This window comes from Sesamum indicum, linkage group LG6, assembly GCF_000512975.1.
Source record: "Sesamum indicum cultivar Zhongzhi No. 13 linkage group LG6, S_indicum_v1.0, whole genome shotgun sequence".
Taxonomy (NCBI): domain Eukaryota; kingdom Viridiplantae; phylum Streptophyta; class Magnoliopsida; order Lamiales; family Pedaliaceae; genus Sesamum; species Sesamum indicum.
Window position 1 is genome coordinate 16,633,651 of NC_026150.1, and position 16,998 is coordinate 16,650,648.

Here is a 16,998-nt window from a genome sequence, read left to right on the forward strand (position 1 = left end):
ATAATATTTTAGTTTTTGGGTTATAACATAAATATTGAGAGCTTAATTACATTGTATTATATGTCCTAGTCCCACCCACCATGTGTGCCTAAAACCAATAAGCATCTCTCTTGAAGTGAAAATAATAAATTATTATTTATTAAATAAATTAATTATAATCATCAATCCGCCTCATTATTTGATTTATTTATCGATTGATATTCAGTAATGCACAAATTTAATTAATATATCCTGATCAACTGTATTTCAGTTAATCAATTCAATGTCCCCAAAAGTTAAAAAAGGATACGCAATGTGCATTATATTGAAAACTATTAAATATAATTATAATTTTAGTAAAAAAATACAAATGATGAATTGAAATAATAAATATATCTAGATTCATGTTCCATTTAAACTGAAGAGTTTTAATTGTAGAATAATATTTGGACGCAACCTTATAGCATAATGAATTACATAATTGGACAGGTAAAATGTATTTTACATTTATCATATAATTAATTTAAAATCTAAACAAGCTGACCCAATATAGATGAAAAATTTAATGTATTTTTGCCTAAAATTAGAGTTCTAATTTGGAAGTCCCGGAAGAGTTAGAACATTATATGATGTGTGGGCTAGGGGGATTTTATTTAAAAAATGCCAAAAAAAAAGAAAAATTAATAAAGTAACGCCATTGTAAATGTGTTAGTAAAGTAAGCGACACCGCGGTCTCTGACCGCGGTGCCTGATTTTTTTTTTAAAAAAAAAAATAAACTTTCTGTGTCACCGCGGTGCCTAACCGCGGTGACACAGAAAAACTATATTTTAATTGCCACCGCGGTCAGTGACCGCGGTGGCAATGTTTTTATAAAAAAAAAAAAAAATTTATAGCCACCGCGGTTAGTAACCGCGGGGGCACTGACGTTTTTATTAAAAAAAAAAATTTTTTATAGCCACCGCGGTGGCACTGCGTTGCCCGGATTGTACATTGCCCGGGCTGACACCGCGCTAACAAAGCGCGGTGTCAGTCAATTTTTTCTTTTTTTCAGTATCTGGCACCGTGCCGTGTTACCGCGGTGTCAATCAATTCTTCTGCATTATCGTCTGTGGCACCGCGGTTACTTACCGCGGTTTTATTGCCTATATAAGTCGGATGCTATTCTCACATTCATACACACTGAAAAATCAGCCTGCACTCTCAAATCAGCCGCTTGCAAAAATTATCCTTCAGTTTCTTATTCCTTACACTCTCAAATCAGCCTTCGGAAATTCATACACCACCATCTCGCAATTCTTGTAAAATTTCTGCACTTGTTATTTGAAGATTTACAATTGAAAAAACGTAAGTTATTTATTAAATTTTCGTGTTATTTGTTCTTATTTTAAATATCTTATTATAGTATGAAAAAAATATATATTGATGTGTATTTTATATTGTTCTGAAGATATGGCGGATCAAAACACTGTTGATATTGTTATATATTTTGGAGGTCAACAAATCAATTCGAATGGTTCTGTAAGTTATGATCGACCTCCACTCGGATTCATGCAAATTTCTCGTAGTACTACATTTGCTGAGTTAGAGTTAATTTTGTATGAAGAGATTGGTATGGATAGGAATAATTTTAAATTGCATATATTCTTTAAATACATAACTTTTAATTTTGGCCAAAGGAATGAGATGTTGTTGGCAATTAAGAAGGATCGTGATATGCAATTCTTTTTAAATCCGATGAATGGATATGTATCGATTGATATTTTTGTCGAAGCGGAGAAAGTTCTGCAAAATGCTGTACCAGATGACTCAGCTGTTGGTGATTGGGGAACGTATATGTCTATGATAACCCAAGATTTGCCGAGTTTACCAGTAGTAACTCAAGAAATGGGGCGGTTTGGTCTTAATGAAGATTATGCAGGTCCATCATCATATGCAGGCCCCTCATCATATGCAGGCCCCTCATCATGGTCAGGTCCATCGTCGTATGCAGGCCCATCATTATATGCAGGGACAAATGCATATTCTGGCTCATCGGATTATGCTGGTTCATCTGAATACAATGATGAAGATGACGAGCTTGAAGCTGATAGCTTGTTGAACACTGAGCAAGCTGACTCAGAACCAGATGAGGTCGAATTAGAAGACCAGATTGAACAGAATAATGACGATGATGGTGATGTAAGTATACCTGTTATGATGGAAGTTCTTGGTGAGAATGCACAAGAGCATTTTGATTTGAACGTGCCTGCCGTGCCCGACAGAATGAACCTATATCCAGAAGTTCCATTTTTCAGCACAACACACCCAGAAGTCCCTGCAGACTCGATTGATATCCCTACTAGCAGGTGGGGCAATTTTTACGACTCAAACACCGGAGAGCTCGCCCTCGGAATGCTGTTTAAAAGTAAGGACCATTTGAAAGGAAGTGTACAAGATTACTCGGTTCGATTTGCACGACGAGAATACCGAGTGGTGGAGAGCAACAAAAAATTATGGAAAGTCGCCTGCAGATACGAAGCACAGACTGGGTGCTGTTGGATGCTGACGGCCATATTCAAATCCAACATGAGATTATTTAAAGTTACCAGGTATGTCGGACCACATACATGTCTGATGAATGAGATTTCTATTGATCACGGTAACTTAGGAAAGAGCATGATCGCAACACATCTGTTGGGTATGGTTCGTCAAGCCCATCTTGTTGATATAAAACATGTCCAGCAGATTGTGAAAGATAAATTTGGTTTTGAAGTCCCATATCATAAGGCCTGGTTTGCTTTGAAAGCCGCTAGAGAACAAGTGTACGGCACTTGGGAGAGTTCTGTTCAGAAACTACCCAAATATATGGCGGCATTGCAAAAATGGAATCCTGGAGCCGTTGTGGAGTGGATGCATTTGGAAACAGACAGCCCGGGCAGGTACATGTTGAAATATGTATCAAGACCACCTTGAATAACGGGTCCTTCCACCCTCAGTGATTGCACATCGTTCCATTTCGCAATATAGTCTGCGTGAAACGTAGCCCAATTCATGTCTTGACGTCCCCGCCTGTCTATTGTGTGTAAACGACGCTCACTGATTAATGGGTTTGGGGGGATGTTTTGCACAAAGCCAAATTGACGGAGAACCCTCTCCGGGTGCTGCATCTCCACGATCGAATAATTGATCAATGGACAACGTATGTGCCACGGTGTGCGCGTTGCATAAAAGGGCAATGAATCAAGATCGAGTGTTATATCATCATACGGAGTCCAAATAAACTACAATACAAAATATAGCGCCAGTCAATATATTTGAACAAATGCATCAGAAATACACTAAACGTAAAAAAAAAATCACAACAATATACCTCATTTAATTGCATACGATCCAAAACATTCCTTATTATACGAAGAGCGTTGTGTGCCGTATGAGTACGGGATATATGATAAGACCACCTAAAATCAAAATTAAGAAAAATAAGTGAAATCAAAATTATTTATAACTGTATAAATAAATAAAAATATTCATACCGTGCAGCATATGGAGGATTAGGCAGAACATTGTCAGGGTCTATAATGGTCGGCATCAGTGTCGAAGATTCACTCGAGGGAATGGGGGCAAGTGTTATGATGCGAGACCATGCCCATATCTGCAATAATTGCATGGCACCGCCAATATTATTTTTCCCTCGTTGTGATGATGTACATAGCTCCCGGTAGAGATATGCCAACACTGCAGAACCCCAATTTGATACATACTGCTCGTGTATGTTTTCCATATGCCGCAGATATAATAATGACACGGTGTTCCCCGTAGCATCAGGACACAACACTCCACCAAGAATGCACATGGCACATATACGTGCCTCCTGTAAGACAGCCTCAAATGGGCTATCATCATCACTTGTATTTTCTAATAAACGTTCATATAACACTGACAATTTTATTCTGGACCATCTAAAGGCATCTTCATTGGGCATGAAACCCAACAATTGATGACAATAATTTTGCCACTGTTGGGTACTACACCTTGTATCTATCCCGGTAATAAGATTACCTTCCACCGGGAGTGCCCACAGGATGGCGATATCTTGCAGTGTTATAGTAGCTTCACCCACCGAAAAATGGAAAGTATGTGTCTCCGGGCGCCATCTCTCTACCAAAGCAGTGATCAAGTGGGTGTCAATTTCAACATGCCCACATTGCAAAACACCAAGAAACCCCATATTTTGGAGTACTTGTAAAACACGAATATGACGTGGTGCTAGTTGCAGGACGCGAAAAAAAGCAATATCACCACGTCGTACTGATAAAGTTGTATCCGGATTTTCGGACACATCTTCTGTTCTGTGATTTAATTGCCCGTACAAAACACTGGTATCAATAGGACCAAAATTCGACATTTTCGCTCTAAATTTTTTTAAAGACAAAGATGTAATAATTGTGCAAAAACAAGAACAAGATGAAGGAGGAGGAATTGTTGAAGGAGGAGGAATTGTTGAAGAAGGAGGAATTGCCGAGCAAATTTGAAGAAAATGTTGAAGGAGCAAATGTGAGAATGCATGGTGAAGGAGGATTGCAGCTCACACTTAAATAGTGTGAGCTGCAATCAAATGTTCATATTCACGGGCACACTGTAGAAGTGTGCCCGTGAATATGTAACTGAGGCACCGCGCTTACCAAGCGCGGTGGCAATTAAAATATCATTTTTCTGTGGCACCGCGGTGTGTGACCGCGGTGCCACAGAAATTTTATTTTTTTTTTAAAAAAAAATTGAGGCACCGCGGTCACAGACCGCGGTGCCGCTTACTTTATTAAAGCTTTTCAAATGACTTTACTTTACTAAATTTTCTTTTTTTTGGTATTTTTTAAATAAAATCCCCTGTGGGCTAGGCCTAGCAGGTGGTGTTTCCGACACAAGATTGCGTCTCCAGACAACCTGCGGGGGTTCTTGTCATCACTTATAATGAAGTGGTTTACAAAAGATTAAGGGACATAATTAATTAACTAATTTCCAATTTAATTACCAAGATTGGTATTAATTTACTCACCGTCAGATCTTGATTCTTTTGTCAACAGTTCAATAAAAGAAAGTATATTTGTGCTGTTAAGATTAAAATAGAGCTCTGATCATCTTCATCCCTTCCAACTAACATAAAAAGTATATTGTTTTTACTATTTTATATATATATAGTGATCTGTCCGAGAAAAATCCTCTTGAATCCGAATAGCGATCCGCGATCTCTCGTTGCAATCGATCCAACTCCTCGAACAGACTGGTTTTTCTGAGAACACAAAAGCGATTAGGTCAGTCGGATAAATCCCTGATGAAGGCACTCCGACGCTCAAGTCAGTTTTCAAACAGATGGATAAGCGTATAGATAGAGTGTATTACTGAGGGTATATCAACATTACCTATTAATGAACTCCATTCGTAATTTTTATAAGCTTTTTCATAATATATTTGGCAAGCGCGAGTATGTTGTTATTATGTTTAAGTCAAGCACCCCAGATTACAGTTAATTGATGTTTCATAATTATTGTTGTTGTAAATCTCCCTATAAGAGTATTTAGTGGGATTTCTAACCTTTCTAGAAGATTCTCCCGATTGATAACCTTGATTTATCTATAATGAGGGACAAATTTGTCTTTAGATAAATTACCCTCATCATATAAAGAGAGAGAGAGAGAGAGAGAGGATTGTTCCAGTTCCAGATCATGTACATGATGATAATCTATTTGTTCCAAATTCATCTGCTAATTAATTAATTAATCATATATGGATAATTATATTTACAAATCCCTAACTTTTATTTTAATTACACAAATCATTACTTTTTTTTTTTTAATATTTCATATAAACTCACCAAAATATTAATATCGACACCCTCTTTCCCATTTTTCGGTCCATAAAATGTTGATGTCAGTTAAAAAAATTCTTGAAAACCCCAAAATATCGCAATTGACCTAATAAAAAATTTATCTAATTTTTGAGGGATTATAATGCTCCCAAGGGGTGTTTTATAATTACCAAATTTCATAGGGGGTGTTAGTGTAATACTTTGAGGAGGAGCACCACAACTTTATATAATATTTTTTATTTTTATACAAAGTTTGAATTTAAAATTAAATTTCATAACATTGCATTTTTTAATCTTTAAAATTTTTTAAATTAAGATTTTCATAATAATTATTAATTAACAAATTTAAAATTTAAAAAACTTTTAAACTAAAATCTTCATAGCAATTATTATTTATTATCCTTTGTTTTCTATTTATAATTAATTAATGTTACATAGGTCATTCTAATCAGAAAGAAGGGCAACATTTCAGGTTATGGGTGCTGAAATGTGTGGATGGATGGATGATTCCACTGTGAAGCGGTTGAAAAACGTCTTACGACGTGCAAAGTTACCGGTTGCGCCTCCACCAACCATGACGGTGGAGATGTTCAAGTCCGGCATGGCGGTACTATATATACATACATCTCTAGGCAGTTGTATTTTCACAGCCAGCATCCAACAAAAGCCTCTTCATCATCCACCGTTTGCATTTACAAACTCCTAGATTAGTTCAATATGGTTATTCTGATTTTACATGCTAAATTACAACAAATTCCCATAATTGCAATATCCCTTGTACCAATCTTTGGACGGAGGTATGAGATTGTCAACTTGGTTCTTGTTTTATTTTTTTTAAATTGTTAAAAAAAGTGGATCAATTGGATGGAAAAATTTAAAAAAAAAAATACATACTTAGTCTACAAAGAAATTTTAGAAAATTAAAAAAAAATATAATTTATAATTCACAAAGGTATTTTGATTGGTTCTTTATAAAAAATAGATGAAAACTTAACGGATTAAGTTAATTGTTGGACAATTGTTAATATCAGAAAAATATTGATAGTAATCTAAATAACTAGGTGGTATTCATAATTATATGAAATTTTAGGGAGATGGTTGTAATTTATCATATATTTAAAAGATTTTCCTTTCTGCAAATATATTGGAAAGATGGTATAAGTAGAATAATAAAATGGTGCTCTCTTGTTGAGGGCGCGAAATGTGTATTTTTAATAACTTTGAGGGGTCAAAGTAGCACAAGTTATGTAGTTGAGGGGGACAAATTCATACTCACCAGAATAAATAAATAAAGAATAAATGTAGATGAATAGTTCCAAGAACAAGTTGGTGGAGCATTTTGGGCAAATCCCAACTTTATTATGCCACGATTGAAATTTTATTAGAAGTATGTGGTTTTGATCCTGGGGGCAAAATAGCCAATTACAAGAGGGCCCACTTTGGTAAGAGAGAAGTTTTGGGGAGTTTCAGGTTCATGCACCTTTCCTGAGTCTTTTCCCTTAAGATGAAGTAATCAATTCTTTTTTCACAGTAAAAATACAGCAAAAACTGAGCCATTTTTTCTTGCTCTTCCAGTGGAGGGTTTGACTGAAATCAAACAGCATTTTGGTATAGTGCATTTCTCATTTCTGCAATATGGCTTCTGAAGATTCTGAAAGATTGTGCAGGTATATCAACTGCTGTTGCATTTTTATTTTTTTTTTTAATTTTTTGGTGTGTTTCCTGAATTAGTTTAGTTTACTTGATCTTGAAGTTTAAACGCAGTTTTTAGTTCAGATTTGGAGTTTTGTGTTTGTGGGTTCTTATGGTTTGGAGTCTTGTTTGCGTTACTGACTGTAGAGTTGTCAAGAATGCATTTTTGATCTGTTTTAATAGGTAAAATTTGGAGTGGGGTTTGTTTGTCAAACAGTGGTTATGCTTCTCAGTTCTCATTTTCATTTGTTTTTTAATGCGATCCTCTGTGGTCCTCATCCAGATGGCCCTTTAGTTCTGTTTTTTCCCCCCTTATAAAAAAAGGAATGGACAGTGATTTTGATATGTTAATTTCTCCTCCAGTACTGGGACTTTAGCCTGGGAAATAATATGACCACTTAAACAATTAATTTTACACACACACATGCACACTACTATATTGGAGTAATTGTTGGAATAGTTACTCAATTGGATAATATTTTGCTGGTGCAAAACAATTTAAAACATGTGGTTTATATTTAGAAACCACGTAGGTTTCATGTATGTTCCAGATTTAGAATTGTTAAATATCAATTGCATTGCGATGAAAGTTGTTTATGCTATGCGGAACTGGATGTTTGATCAGCCTATAGTGAACTAGTGGAGCATCTTATTCATTGTAAATTAAAATGTTTTCTGTCTAAAAAGTGCACATGTCATCTGATCCTAGCTAATTGATTGCATGTATTGATCAATGAATGACGGCTTTTAAAGCAAATGAGGTTACTATAGAGAAATCTTTTTGTTTCAATATTTGGGATTTTCTTTTGGGTTATAACGAAGGATCAAATATAAGGTGAGCGTGGTAGTATAACAATAATTTCCGAGAATAAAGATATCCATGCACGTACAAAGTCTCAAGTACATGTGCATGTTTTTTGAACGTACGTGGAACATCATCATAGTTTCTCATGACTATCATGTTAGTGAAACAAGACTACAGTTGCTGTTTCACTTGGATGATTGCTGAAGCTTTTGACTTGTGTACTTATATATTGGACATGAAAGTTTGATGGCAATCATAAGACATAAGTTGATGAACGTCCTTATAAACATTCCGTTAATGGTTAGCTGATTCTTGTACTCCATTTAACACCTCAGTCATATGCATATATCTAATTCAGATTTGCCTTTCCATTACCTTAAAATTTCATGCCTCCTATGTCCTATGTTTCTTTCAGTACATCTGCTTCATATTGCATGGTAGATCTTTCATTTTGGCGGCTATAGAACCGAAGTGCTTGTATTATTTCCACAAATAACTGCAATGGAGAATATTGTCAACTGAGAAAATAATATGGATGAAGATTGTATTTAGCCATATGCCTTCAGGAATACTTTCTCTAACAGAGCTTACTCTTGTCAATGAAGCTGAAAACAGAAGTTATGATGGAATTATTCAGCATGAACTGTGGCCACTAGATGAAGTAGACCCGCAGAAAGCTAAATTTCCATGCTGTGTGGTATGGACCCCTTTGCCTGTAGTCTCATGGTTGGCACCTTTCATCGGACATGTTGGTGTATGCAGGGAGGATGGTACCATTATAGATTTCTCGGGCTCCAACCTCATTCAGGTGGATGACTTTGCTTTTGGTCCAGTTGGGAGATACCTTCAGTTGGACAGAAAGCAGGCATGCATCAATCACTTCTCTCAGCTAAACGTGGCATAATTTCACTAGCTTAGATTTGTCGTTTGTAGAGTTAAAGATTTGTACAGAAATGGACACTTTTCAAAGAGAAGCATTGTTATCGTACAAAAAGAATATTAGTTTACGTTTCTTATTTTGTTGAATAATCCATTCAACATCTTTTGTGGGATAAAAGACGTATATATAATGAGTATGGGTATAATTTAGTTTATTTTGATATGTCAGGGCTGTTTTCCTCCAACCCTTGCCGGACATACATGCAAGCACCACTCTATGCATGCCGAGTATGGGACTGCAATTACTTGGGATGATGCAATACAGTCAAGTTTGCGCCACTATGAGCACAAATCTTACAACCTCTTCACATGCAACTGCCACTCGTTTGTCGCTAATTGCCTTAACCGAATGTGCTATGGGGGATCGATGAATTGGAATGTGATCAACATCGCAGCACTTATTTTATGCAAGGGGAAGTGGGTTGATGGTTTTTCTGTGTTGAGATCATTCATGCCTTTTGTGGTGGTTGTCTGCTTTGGTATTTTCATGGTTGGATGGCCGTTTTTAGTTGGATTATTCTCGTTTTCATTCCTCCTCATTGGATGGTTTTTATTGGGTGCTTACTGCTTTAGAAATGTGTTAGATTGCTAGATTTTTAATGTTTCTGCATACTGAGGAACGATGCAACTATTTCCTTGTAGGCTGGACTTTTAATAAGATCTGTAAGCACATCAAGATCTTGTGCAGTACAATGATTCTATCAGGATCACCTAATATAATATATGTTTTTGTACTTATATATTATTGAACATGTCAGATAATGAGGATTAAATGAATCACAGCCTCTTGTTTTCCATTGCGTTGTTTATCATAAGCAAGAAACTAAAATCAACTTTATTACTATACAGAGGTAACAAGAGATTGATATCCTACCAATTATGAGAATACATGTAGAGGCAGCAAAGCTTGGACTCTTTAAGATGTACGAATTTCAAATGCTCATATAATCCAGAAGAATGTCAGCTCGAGCTTGTGAATTGGACATCATCTGATGTTGTTTGAGCCCTTGTTTAAGGATTAAGAAAACCTGCTTTTTAGGTTTCTCTGGAGGAAAAGCCATGGCCCAGCTACCCTGCCCATCTCCAGCAACAATGGAGAGAATCACAAGAAGCATCCAGGCTATATCAGGGAAACAGGGAAGCGATCCTCTCTTCACCAAGAGCTCTAGTAAAAGTCTGATGCAAGAAATGGTTCGCATATTTCAATCTTCAACCTCAGTGTTAAAAACAAAACTGGGAAAAGCAGTAGTGATGTCCCTGGAAGAGCAGGAACATGAGCAATGTCAATGTCTTAGGAACATTTACTGAGAACATCTGCTATGAGAAATTGGTCTCTCGCAGGTGAAAATCAAATTAGCAGACTCGTTAACAAGCAATTAATGGAGCGCTTATCTTTACAGATAATAGGCAATTAAGTAGAGAGCAAAGAAATGACGGGCACTGCCAATGATGAAGCATTTCAGTCAAGTCTGCTTCACTTCAGCACATGAAACATGCGGACAACAGAAAAAACAAGTAGATGATAAGAGGAAGAACAAGTGGCATACTTTAAGTAAGGTAAAGTCATGTTCCTCAAAAGTGACGGATGTCGTACGACAAAATCTTTCCACTCTTCTTTATTAATTTTACCATCCTTATCAGCATCAGCATCCGCAAATGTCTGTTAAAAAGATGAACGTGCACAATGAACATATACGCCGTGTATTAAGGAGATGTATTATAAGAAGAGATTGTCAATCAGATCAAATCTTACCTTATCAATTATTTGCTCCAGGAGGTCATCAGAAAGTTGCATATCAGATTCCATAAGTATTGCAATTACCATCTGCTTCACCTGCAGAAGGAAATTTTCCATAAACTCATGAAATCTGGATAAGATGTATTCGAATAATTGATCAAAATATGCCTCAAAGATGATAGTGCAACAATGGAAGTACTCATATTGCCTGATGTGATTTATTAATCAAGTAAACCTTCTTCCAGTTGTCCTGCTCAATTATATTTAACATTTGAACTTCACTTACAAGTCAAATTACTACTTGTTGGGCCACAAACAGCACAAATATTTCCGTATTAATGTATTCCTCCTGTTTTTCTTAAATTCTAACTTGGGGTACTAAGCAAAATTACCAGAAAATCAAACTTCAGATGTCCAATCAAAATGGCAGAAGAACTAAATACCTAGATAGAGCAAGGTAGCTTATATGTATATCAGTTGGAGAAGAGAAGCTTCAGAAAAAGTATGCCTAAAGAAACTACAGAATCCATAAAAATCAATCTTTCTGTATCTAATTGTAAAAAAACTAATCTTTGTAGTTCTTGTAAACCAAAATTCAATTTTCTAGAGTTAATTAGTATGAGATAGGTAGTTGCCCTGATGTGCACTTACTTCTTCTCGCTCTATGAACCCAGTTTGTCTCAGATCATAAAGCTTGAATGCAACTGTAAAACAAGGATCGCCATCACAGTGAGTTTAGTGCACAAAATGCTTCAAATTTTTTAAAGTAGAAAAGAAGAATTATGATAACCAACAATCTAGTTTGACTGCATATCTCATAAGTTAAAAATGCAACATCATAAACCAAAAGAATCCTTGTGACTTCTTACAATCTATTTTCTCTTCCATAGGGGCATAGGGATGGAACACATTAAGTGCGTGAATAAATTCTTCAAATTCAATAACGCCATTCCTTTTCTCATCAAAAAGATCAAAAACCTGCAAAAGCAGGATTAGAGTGACAACTTTAGTACATGCAAATAGGAAACTAAAAATAATTATTTGTATGACAGAATTGGATCAGTTGTAATATTAATATGCATCAAAACATGTATAACAAAGTACGGGAACAAAATAATCTATTTTTGCCTCGCAGAACATAAAAAAATTTCTGAATTGCAGCAATTTCATTGAGAAACAACATGGACATATTGAATTTTGCCTCTTTTGTAACAAGAGGTATTTAAGTTATCTGGTTACATACAAGATAACATTGATTTTGTCAATAACTTCCCTACTAATCTGTTGCCAACTACACTGACATGAATTCATCAACAAAAGGCAATGTGCCAACAAGAAAGGTCTGCATATCCTCAGATATAATTCCTTGAAACATTCAAGAAAAAGCAAGATTAAGTGCGAAAGAAGCTTCGTGTTTCTCTTTCAGATGAAATCTGAAGAAACAAGCAGCAAAAAGCTGCTGACCAAGTTACTCACATTGACTGATCTCCAATTGATTTATCTTGTGTATTTTAACAAACCTTGAATAAGAGGAAATTAGCTTTTAACACGTGGACCTTATCATGATTCGAATATTTTGTTGAAGTCCATGCATCAGTCATATGCATACAAACAAAAATATATTTCTTGAGTCTACTCAATGAAGCAAAACCTAGGTACTCCAGGACTTCTATATTGCAGCTAAACATAATGAAATTTGATTCTAAATCTTTAAAATGTGATGTTTCCTTATCCAGCTTCATCTACAAATCACTCAATAGTAGAATATCAAGATCAAGAGAGAACAAGGATTACTTATGATTACCCGGTCCACAAAAAGATTCTCACCAGACGAAGTTCTAAACAATGCCAGCTGAAGCTCTTCCTGCATTTGAACAAAGAGTTACAAAATGTATCCATAGAATGGTAATGCATAGTTAAGACCAAAGTCAGAGTTTCCAAAGAACATATGGATAAGTTTGAGAAAAAACTTAAGTCATGCACCAGCAGAACGTTACTGAGAATTACTTATCAGCACAGGATTTCCAAGAAATGGGTCATTATAACAGCAATCAAACAGAAGGTACAGTAATTTAGCTGAAAATAAGATAATATTTACCAGAAGTGATACCTTATGAATCAATCCATCATCAATAATTGAACTGCTTAACTTCTTAAACAACTCATACAATGCCTCCACTTCATTTACGGTAACTGCAAAAGTAACCATAAAAAGTAGTTCCAATAAGAAAGTTAACAAACGAAAAAATACAACAGAAAAAGTTACAGCATTCAAAATTACTGTACATCGAGATTCCTCAGAGAGTCGAACTATCTCCTGGTACCCATGGCGTAATCTTTTGCTATTGCTCAGCTTTCGGCAATCGAAACAACCAGAAACAGCGAAAATCAACGCCTCAAATAACGCTATAACCGGAATCACAGCGGCGCAGATTTTCTCTGCAAATCTTAAGGAGCTGGAGCCCTGCTTCTCACGGAAATAATTAACAACCACCACAACGGAATCGATCGATTCAACAACACACATTGATATAACTGCACAAAGCACATCAATAATTAGGAAGTTAAAATTTTACCAGCGAATTGTTGGTCGAATCCATTTGAAATCTGGTAGAAGCAAAACCAACTCACATTCTCTGGCGCTTCAGCTCACACGGGCAAGAACTGTTGGCCTGGCGAACTATATTTTTAAATCATAATTGTTGGTGGGCCTACCGCCTACTACGTGTGTGGTTTGGAGATGAGACAAAGATTAGAAGAGTCGTTGCTCCACGGCGCAGGTAAATCACAAATGCGTTTAACAGTTGGTTTATCTATCACTACTGTTACAAAATGAAAATTCTACTTTTCCAATACCTAAATTTACTATTTCATAATTTCTTTTTTCAGAATTAAATTATGTAATATTTTTTTTGATAATCTTATGATTATAATCTTTTTTATGTTCATCTCACGTCAAAATCCTTTCTTATGTCGTTAAGGCCACGTACAATAGTAACTAGTACAGATCTGAAAGATCAGTATTAGAATTTCGAGCAAATCTCTTTATATTATATTTGGATTGGCAAATTTAGATTTTAAAATATAAAATTTTTAGTTTTAGTTTTTAAGAATGTGTTTTTTTTTAATACTTAATATTAAAAAGATTTCAGATTTTTCAACTTTTATTTTAAATTATAATTTTTTAATATTGATATATTTTAAATTCTTTTAATAAATAGTCATTTTAGATATTTTTTTTTCTGAATAATGCTCTCAAATCTAAATCATTCAATCTAGATATAACCTGAAGTTTCTATTCAATTTCAAACAAATAAAATTAATAGAGAGTTTATAATAATATATTGTGTTAATTTAATATTCTTTTAAAAAAATTCTCTGAAATATTTATTTTCGCATTGGAACGAATAATAAGTAAAAAATACGCTAAGTCAACACATTTAAATCAAAAGGAAAAGTTTGAAAAAAAAATGATAAATTACACGAACTCTCTGAAGATTCTGCATAAACTACAAATATTTATTGTTGTTTAGGAATTTACCAGTAACATTAATATTTGATAAAATTATGTAATATTTTGATAGAAGCTTATAACTGTCAATTTTGTCATTGTCGTATTTTTTATAAGAAAAAATAAAAGAATTATATAATAATCGGACAATATGGATGAAAAATTTTGAAAAAAATTATTCACTTAGTCCGTAATAAATTTTCATAAAAAATAGGTAAAAAAAATTATAATTATAATTAACAATGTCATTTTGGTCAGTCAACCATAAAAAATGAATGAAAATCTAATAAAGACAAACAAACTAGAACAATATTATGTGACCGTTAAAATCAAAGGTACTCATAAGTTTTTAAATAATAAAATAATATTAATAATTATATCAAATCTAACGAGAACTCAATCAGTATGTTTGTTTTTTATTTTCAAGTTATTTTCGGGACGAATCAAAACATATTCAATGTTTGCCATCATTCAGAAACACCTTATCTAGGTGTTTTAAACTGTTTTAGCCTAAATACATACATATACATAAATATATTAAAAAAGACATGATTTGACTATGATTTGACAATGAATGGTAATTTCTGTCTTGCAAAACACAACATTAAACATACAATACTTATTTTAAATTATCTCTAAAAACAAATCCAAACATACATACTATCTCTAACACATACTTATTTATCTTTGTTTTTCTATTTCTATCTCCATAAAATACAACAAAACACTTAAAAAACGAATCCAAACATTATAAATGTAATTTATTTAAAGGGAAAAAAAATGATAAAACCCCATAGATATCCACCGGAATGCAACAACTTGTGGACCCATTCTAATCTAGGATACATGAAAGCTGTGTGTTTATCTTATTTTGGAAATTACGTCATCGAAATTAATAGCATATTTCCATGAGTAGCAGCCCAATTACATTTTAAATAAATCATAACAACTTTGTATATTTAATTATCCAACTAACCCACACAATACACACACACACACATATATATATATATATATATATATTCATGCGTTCAATCATTACTCTTTAAAGTAATTAAAAATTCATTAATCAATAAGCCCATCTTCATTTTTAATTATTTTATATTTTCTTCAATTATTTATTTTTTTATTTTGCTTTCGTCCATAATACATATTTCATAAGCAGCAAATGGACAATGATGGACGAATATGACCCCCATGTATGGTTTGACGTAAGACTTTGTACTTTTAATACACTTACCTTCCCCCCCCCTTTTTTTTTAATAAAAATGGTATGTAATTATATTAATTTTAATAAATTGATAAGTATATTAATTCGATCAATAAACTCATATTATAATAAATTCACATTAAATGAGACAAATACACATTATAATCAATTCAAATTTAAGTGAAAAAATAACAACACGTTTGAAGGGACACAAATTCGACCCAATTTTTCATTTTCTATTGTATTTTTCAAAAAGGTGAGTATGTGTAATTTTAAGTCTGAATAAATTACGACTATCTCTTTTGAGGTTGACATAATTACGAATACCATTTTGTTATTTAAAAAAATAATAATGCCCCCCTAATATTAACGGTCGTCTAACAATTAACCCAATCTGTTAGGTTTCAATCCATTTTTTGTGGTAAATTCACCAAAATGTCCTTGTGGGTTAAGAATTATAAATTTATTTATTTTTAAAATATTTGAATTTTTTTTATGTACTAAACGGATAATCTTTTTTGCAATCTTTAAAATTTTTCTATGCACCCCATCAATTTTTTTTAAAATTTAAAAAAAATAAAGAAATATAGTAACAACAAAGTTAAAAATTTCATACTTCCATCAAAAGATTACATAATTTCATCAAACATTAGCGGTATTTATAATTTTTCAAATAACAAATGAATATTCGTAATTATACCAAATCCCATAAGAGATAGTTGTCATTTACCCTTCTAATTCTTTTTCCTTCTCTCAATATATATAAAAACACACACACATATATATAAGAGATTAAAATAACTATAACTCCCTTAAATGTATATAAATATATGATGTTTGTGAATAACATAACATTATCATAAATAATTTCACATTACAGCTAAGATTACAAAAAAAAAAAAAAAGAAAAAGAAAAAAAGTGAGTACGTAAATGAAGCTCAAAATAATAATTTGGTGGTATCTTATAGGGAAAAATTATTCAAAGTAAAATGAATTTATTAAATTTAAGATTTCGATTTTGCTTCCGTACACATATATTTAAAATTCTAGCCAGAATAAAATAATAATGTCTACTTCATTATTAATGAGCTACATAACTATTTTTATTTTAAAAATAATATTTATAATTTTTAAATAATAAAAAATATTTTTAATTACACAAAACTTCATATGAGATAACTATAATTTACTCGAAAGAAATCTCGACTCAACCAAACTCAATCCATCTCATATATTTGTGATTAAGATGGAATGAGATGAGACCAAAAGCAAACAATCACA

At 33.5% G+C, this 16,998-nt stretch overlaps 3 protein-coding genes across 9 annotated transcripts; 1 reads left to right on the forward strand and 2 right to left on the reverse strand.

Annotated features, from left to right (window-relative positions):
- Window positions 3,221–4,364, reverse strand: LOC105165051 (serine/threonine-protein phosphatase 7 long form homolog). Its single transcript, XM_011083926.1, has 4 exons — window positions 4,019–4,364; window positions 3,493–3,874; window positions 3,347–3,417; window positions 3,221–3,240 (listed from the first exon to the last, which is right to left on the reverse strand). Exons 1-4 carry the CDS (start codon window positions 4,362–4,364, stop codon window positions 3,221–3,223), a joined length of 819 nt encoding a protein of 272 aa, XP_011082228.1.
- LOC105164673 (protein REVERSION-TO-ETHYLENE SENSITIVITY1) lies at window positions 7,322–10,003 on the forward strand. Its single transcript, XM_011083386.2, has 3 exons — window positions 7,322–7,489; window positions 8,935–9,184; window positions 9,428–10,003. Exons 1-3 carry the CDS (start codon window positions 7,458–7,460, stop codon window positions 9,848–9,850), a joined length of 705 nt encoding a protein of 234 aa, XP_011081688.1. The 5' UTR covers window positions 7,322–7,457; the 3' UTR covers window positions 9,851–10,003.
- Window positions 10,080–13,763, reverse strand: LOC105164672 (calcineurin B-like protein 10). Of its 7 annotated transcripts, none has more exons than XM_020694907.1 (9): window positions 13,628–13,763; window positions 13,283–13,531; window positions 13,107–13,189; window positions 12,801–12,860; window positions 11,866–11,974; window positions 11,648–11,700; window positions 11,012–11,092; window positions 10,806–10,918; window positions 10,080–10,434 (listed from the first exon to the last, which is right to left on the reverse strand). In XM_020694907.1, the coding sequence occupies exons 2-9, from the start codon at window positions 13,521–13,523 to the stop codon at window positions 10,191–10,193; spliced, it is 984 nt and encodes a 327-aa protein (XP_020550566.1). In that variant the 5' UTR covers window positions 13,524–13,531; window positions 13,628–13,763; the 3' UTR covers window positions 10,080–10,190. The 7 variants fall into 7 exon arrangements, with proteins under 7 accessions (XP_020550566.1, XP_020550565.1, XP_011081685.1 ...); XM_020694906.1 differs by having other exon boundaries at window positions 13,095–13,189; XM_011083383.2 differs by having other exon boundaries at window positions 13,095–13,189; window positions 13,283–13,460; window positions 13,573–13,717.

Bases quoted from the DNA above. Each gene is read 5' to 3' on its own strand.
- LOC105165051 (XM_011083926.1), bottom strand. From the start codon at position 4,364: ATGTCGAATTTTGGTCCTATTGATACCAGTGTTTTGTACGGGCAATTA. The intron at 3,418-3,492 runs GTATGAATATTT...TTTTGATTTTAG, and splicing joins AATCCTCCATATGCTGCACG to GTGGTCTTATCATATATCCC. The intron at 3,241-3,346 runs GTATGCAATTAA...TTTGTATTGTAG, and splicing joins AATAAGGAATGTTTTGGATC to TTTATTTGGACTCCGTATGA.
- LOC105164673 (XM_011083386.2), top strand. From the start codon at position 7,458: ATGGCTTCTGAAGATTCTGAAAGATTGTGCAG. The intron at 7,490-8,934 runs GTATATCAACTG...AGCTGAAAACAG, and splicing joins GATTCTGAAAGATTGTGCAG to AAGTTATGATGGAATTATTC. The intron at 9,185-9,427 runs GCATGCATCAAT...TTGATATGTCAG, and splicing joins TTCAGTTGGACAGAAAGCAG to GGCTGTTTTCCTCCAACCCT.
- LOC105164672 (XM_020694906.1), bottom strand. From the start codon at position 13,523: ATGTGTGTTGTTGAATCGATCGATTCCGTTGTGGTGGTTGTTAATTAT. The intron at 13,190-13,282 runs GTACAGTAATTT...TTACTTTTGCAG, and splicing joins ACTCTCTGAGGAATCTCGAT to TTACCGTAAATGAAGTGGAG. The intron at 12,861-13,094 runs GTAAATATTATC...GTTCAAATGCAG, and splicing joins TTCATAAGGTATCACTTCTG to GAAGAGCTTCAGCTGGCATT.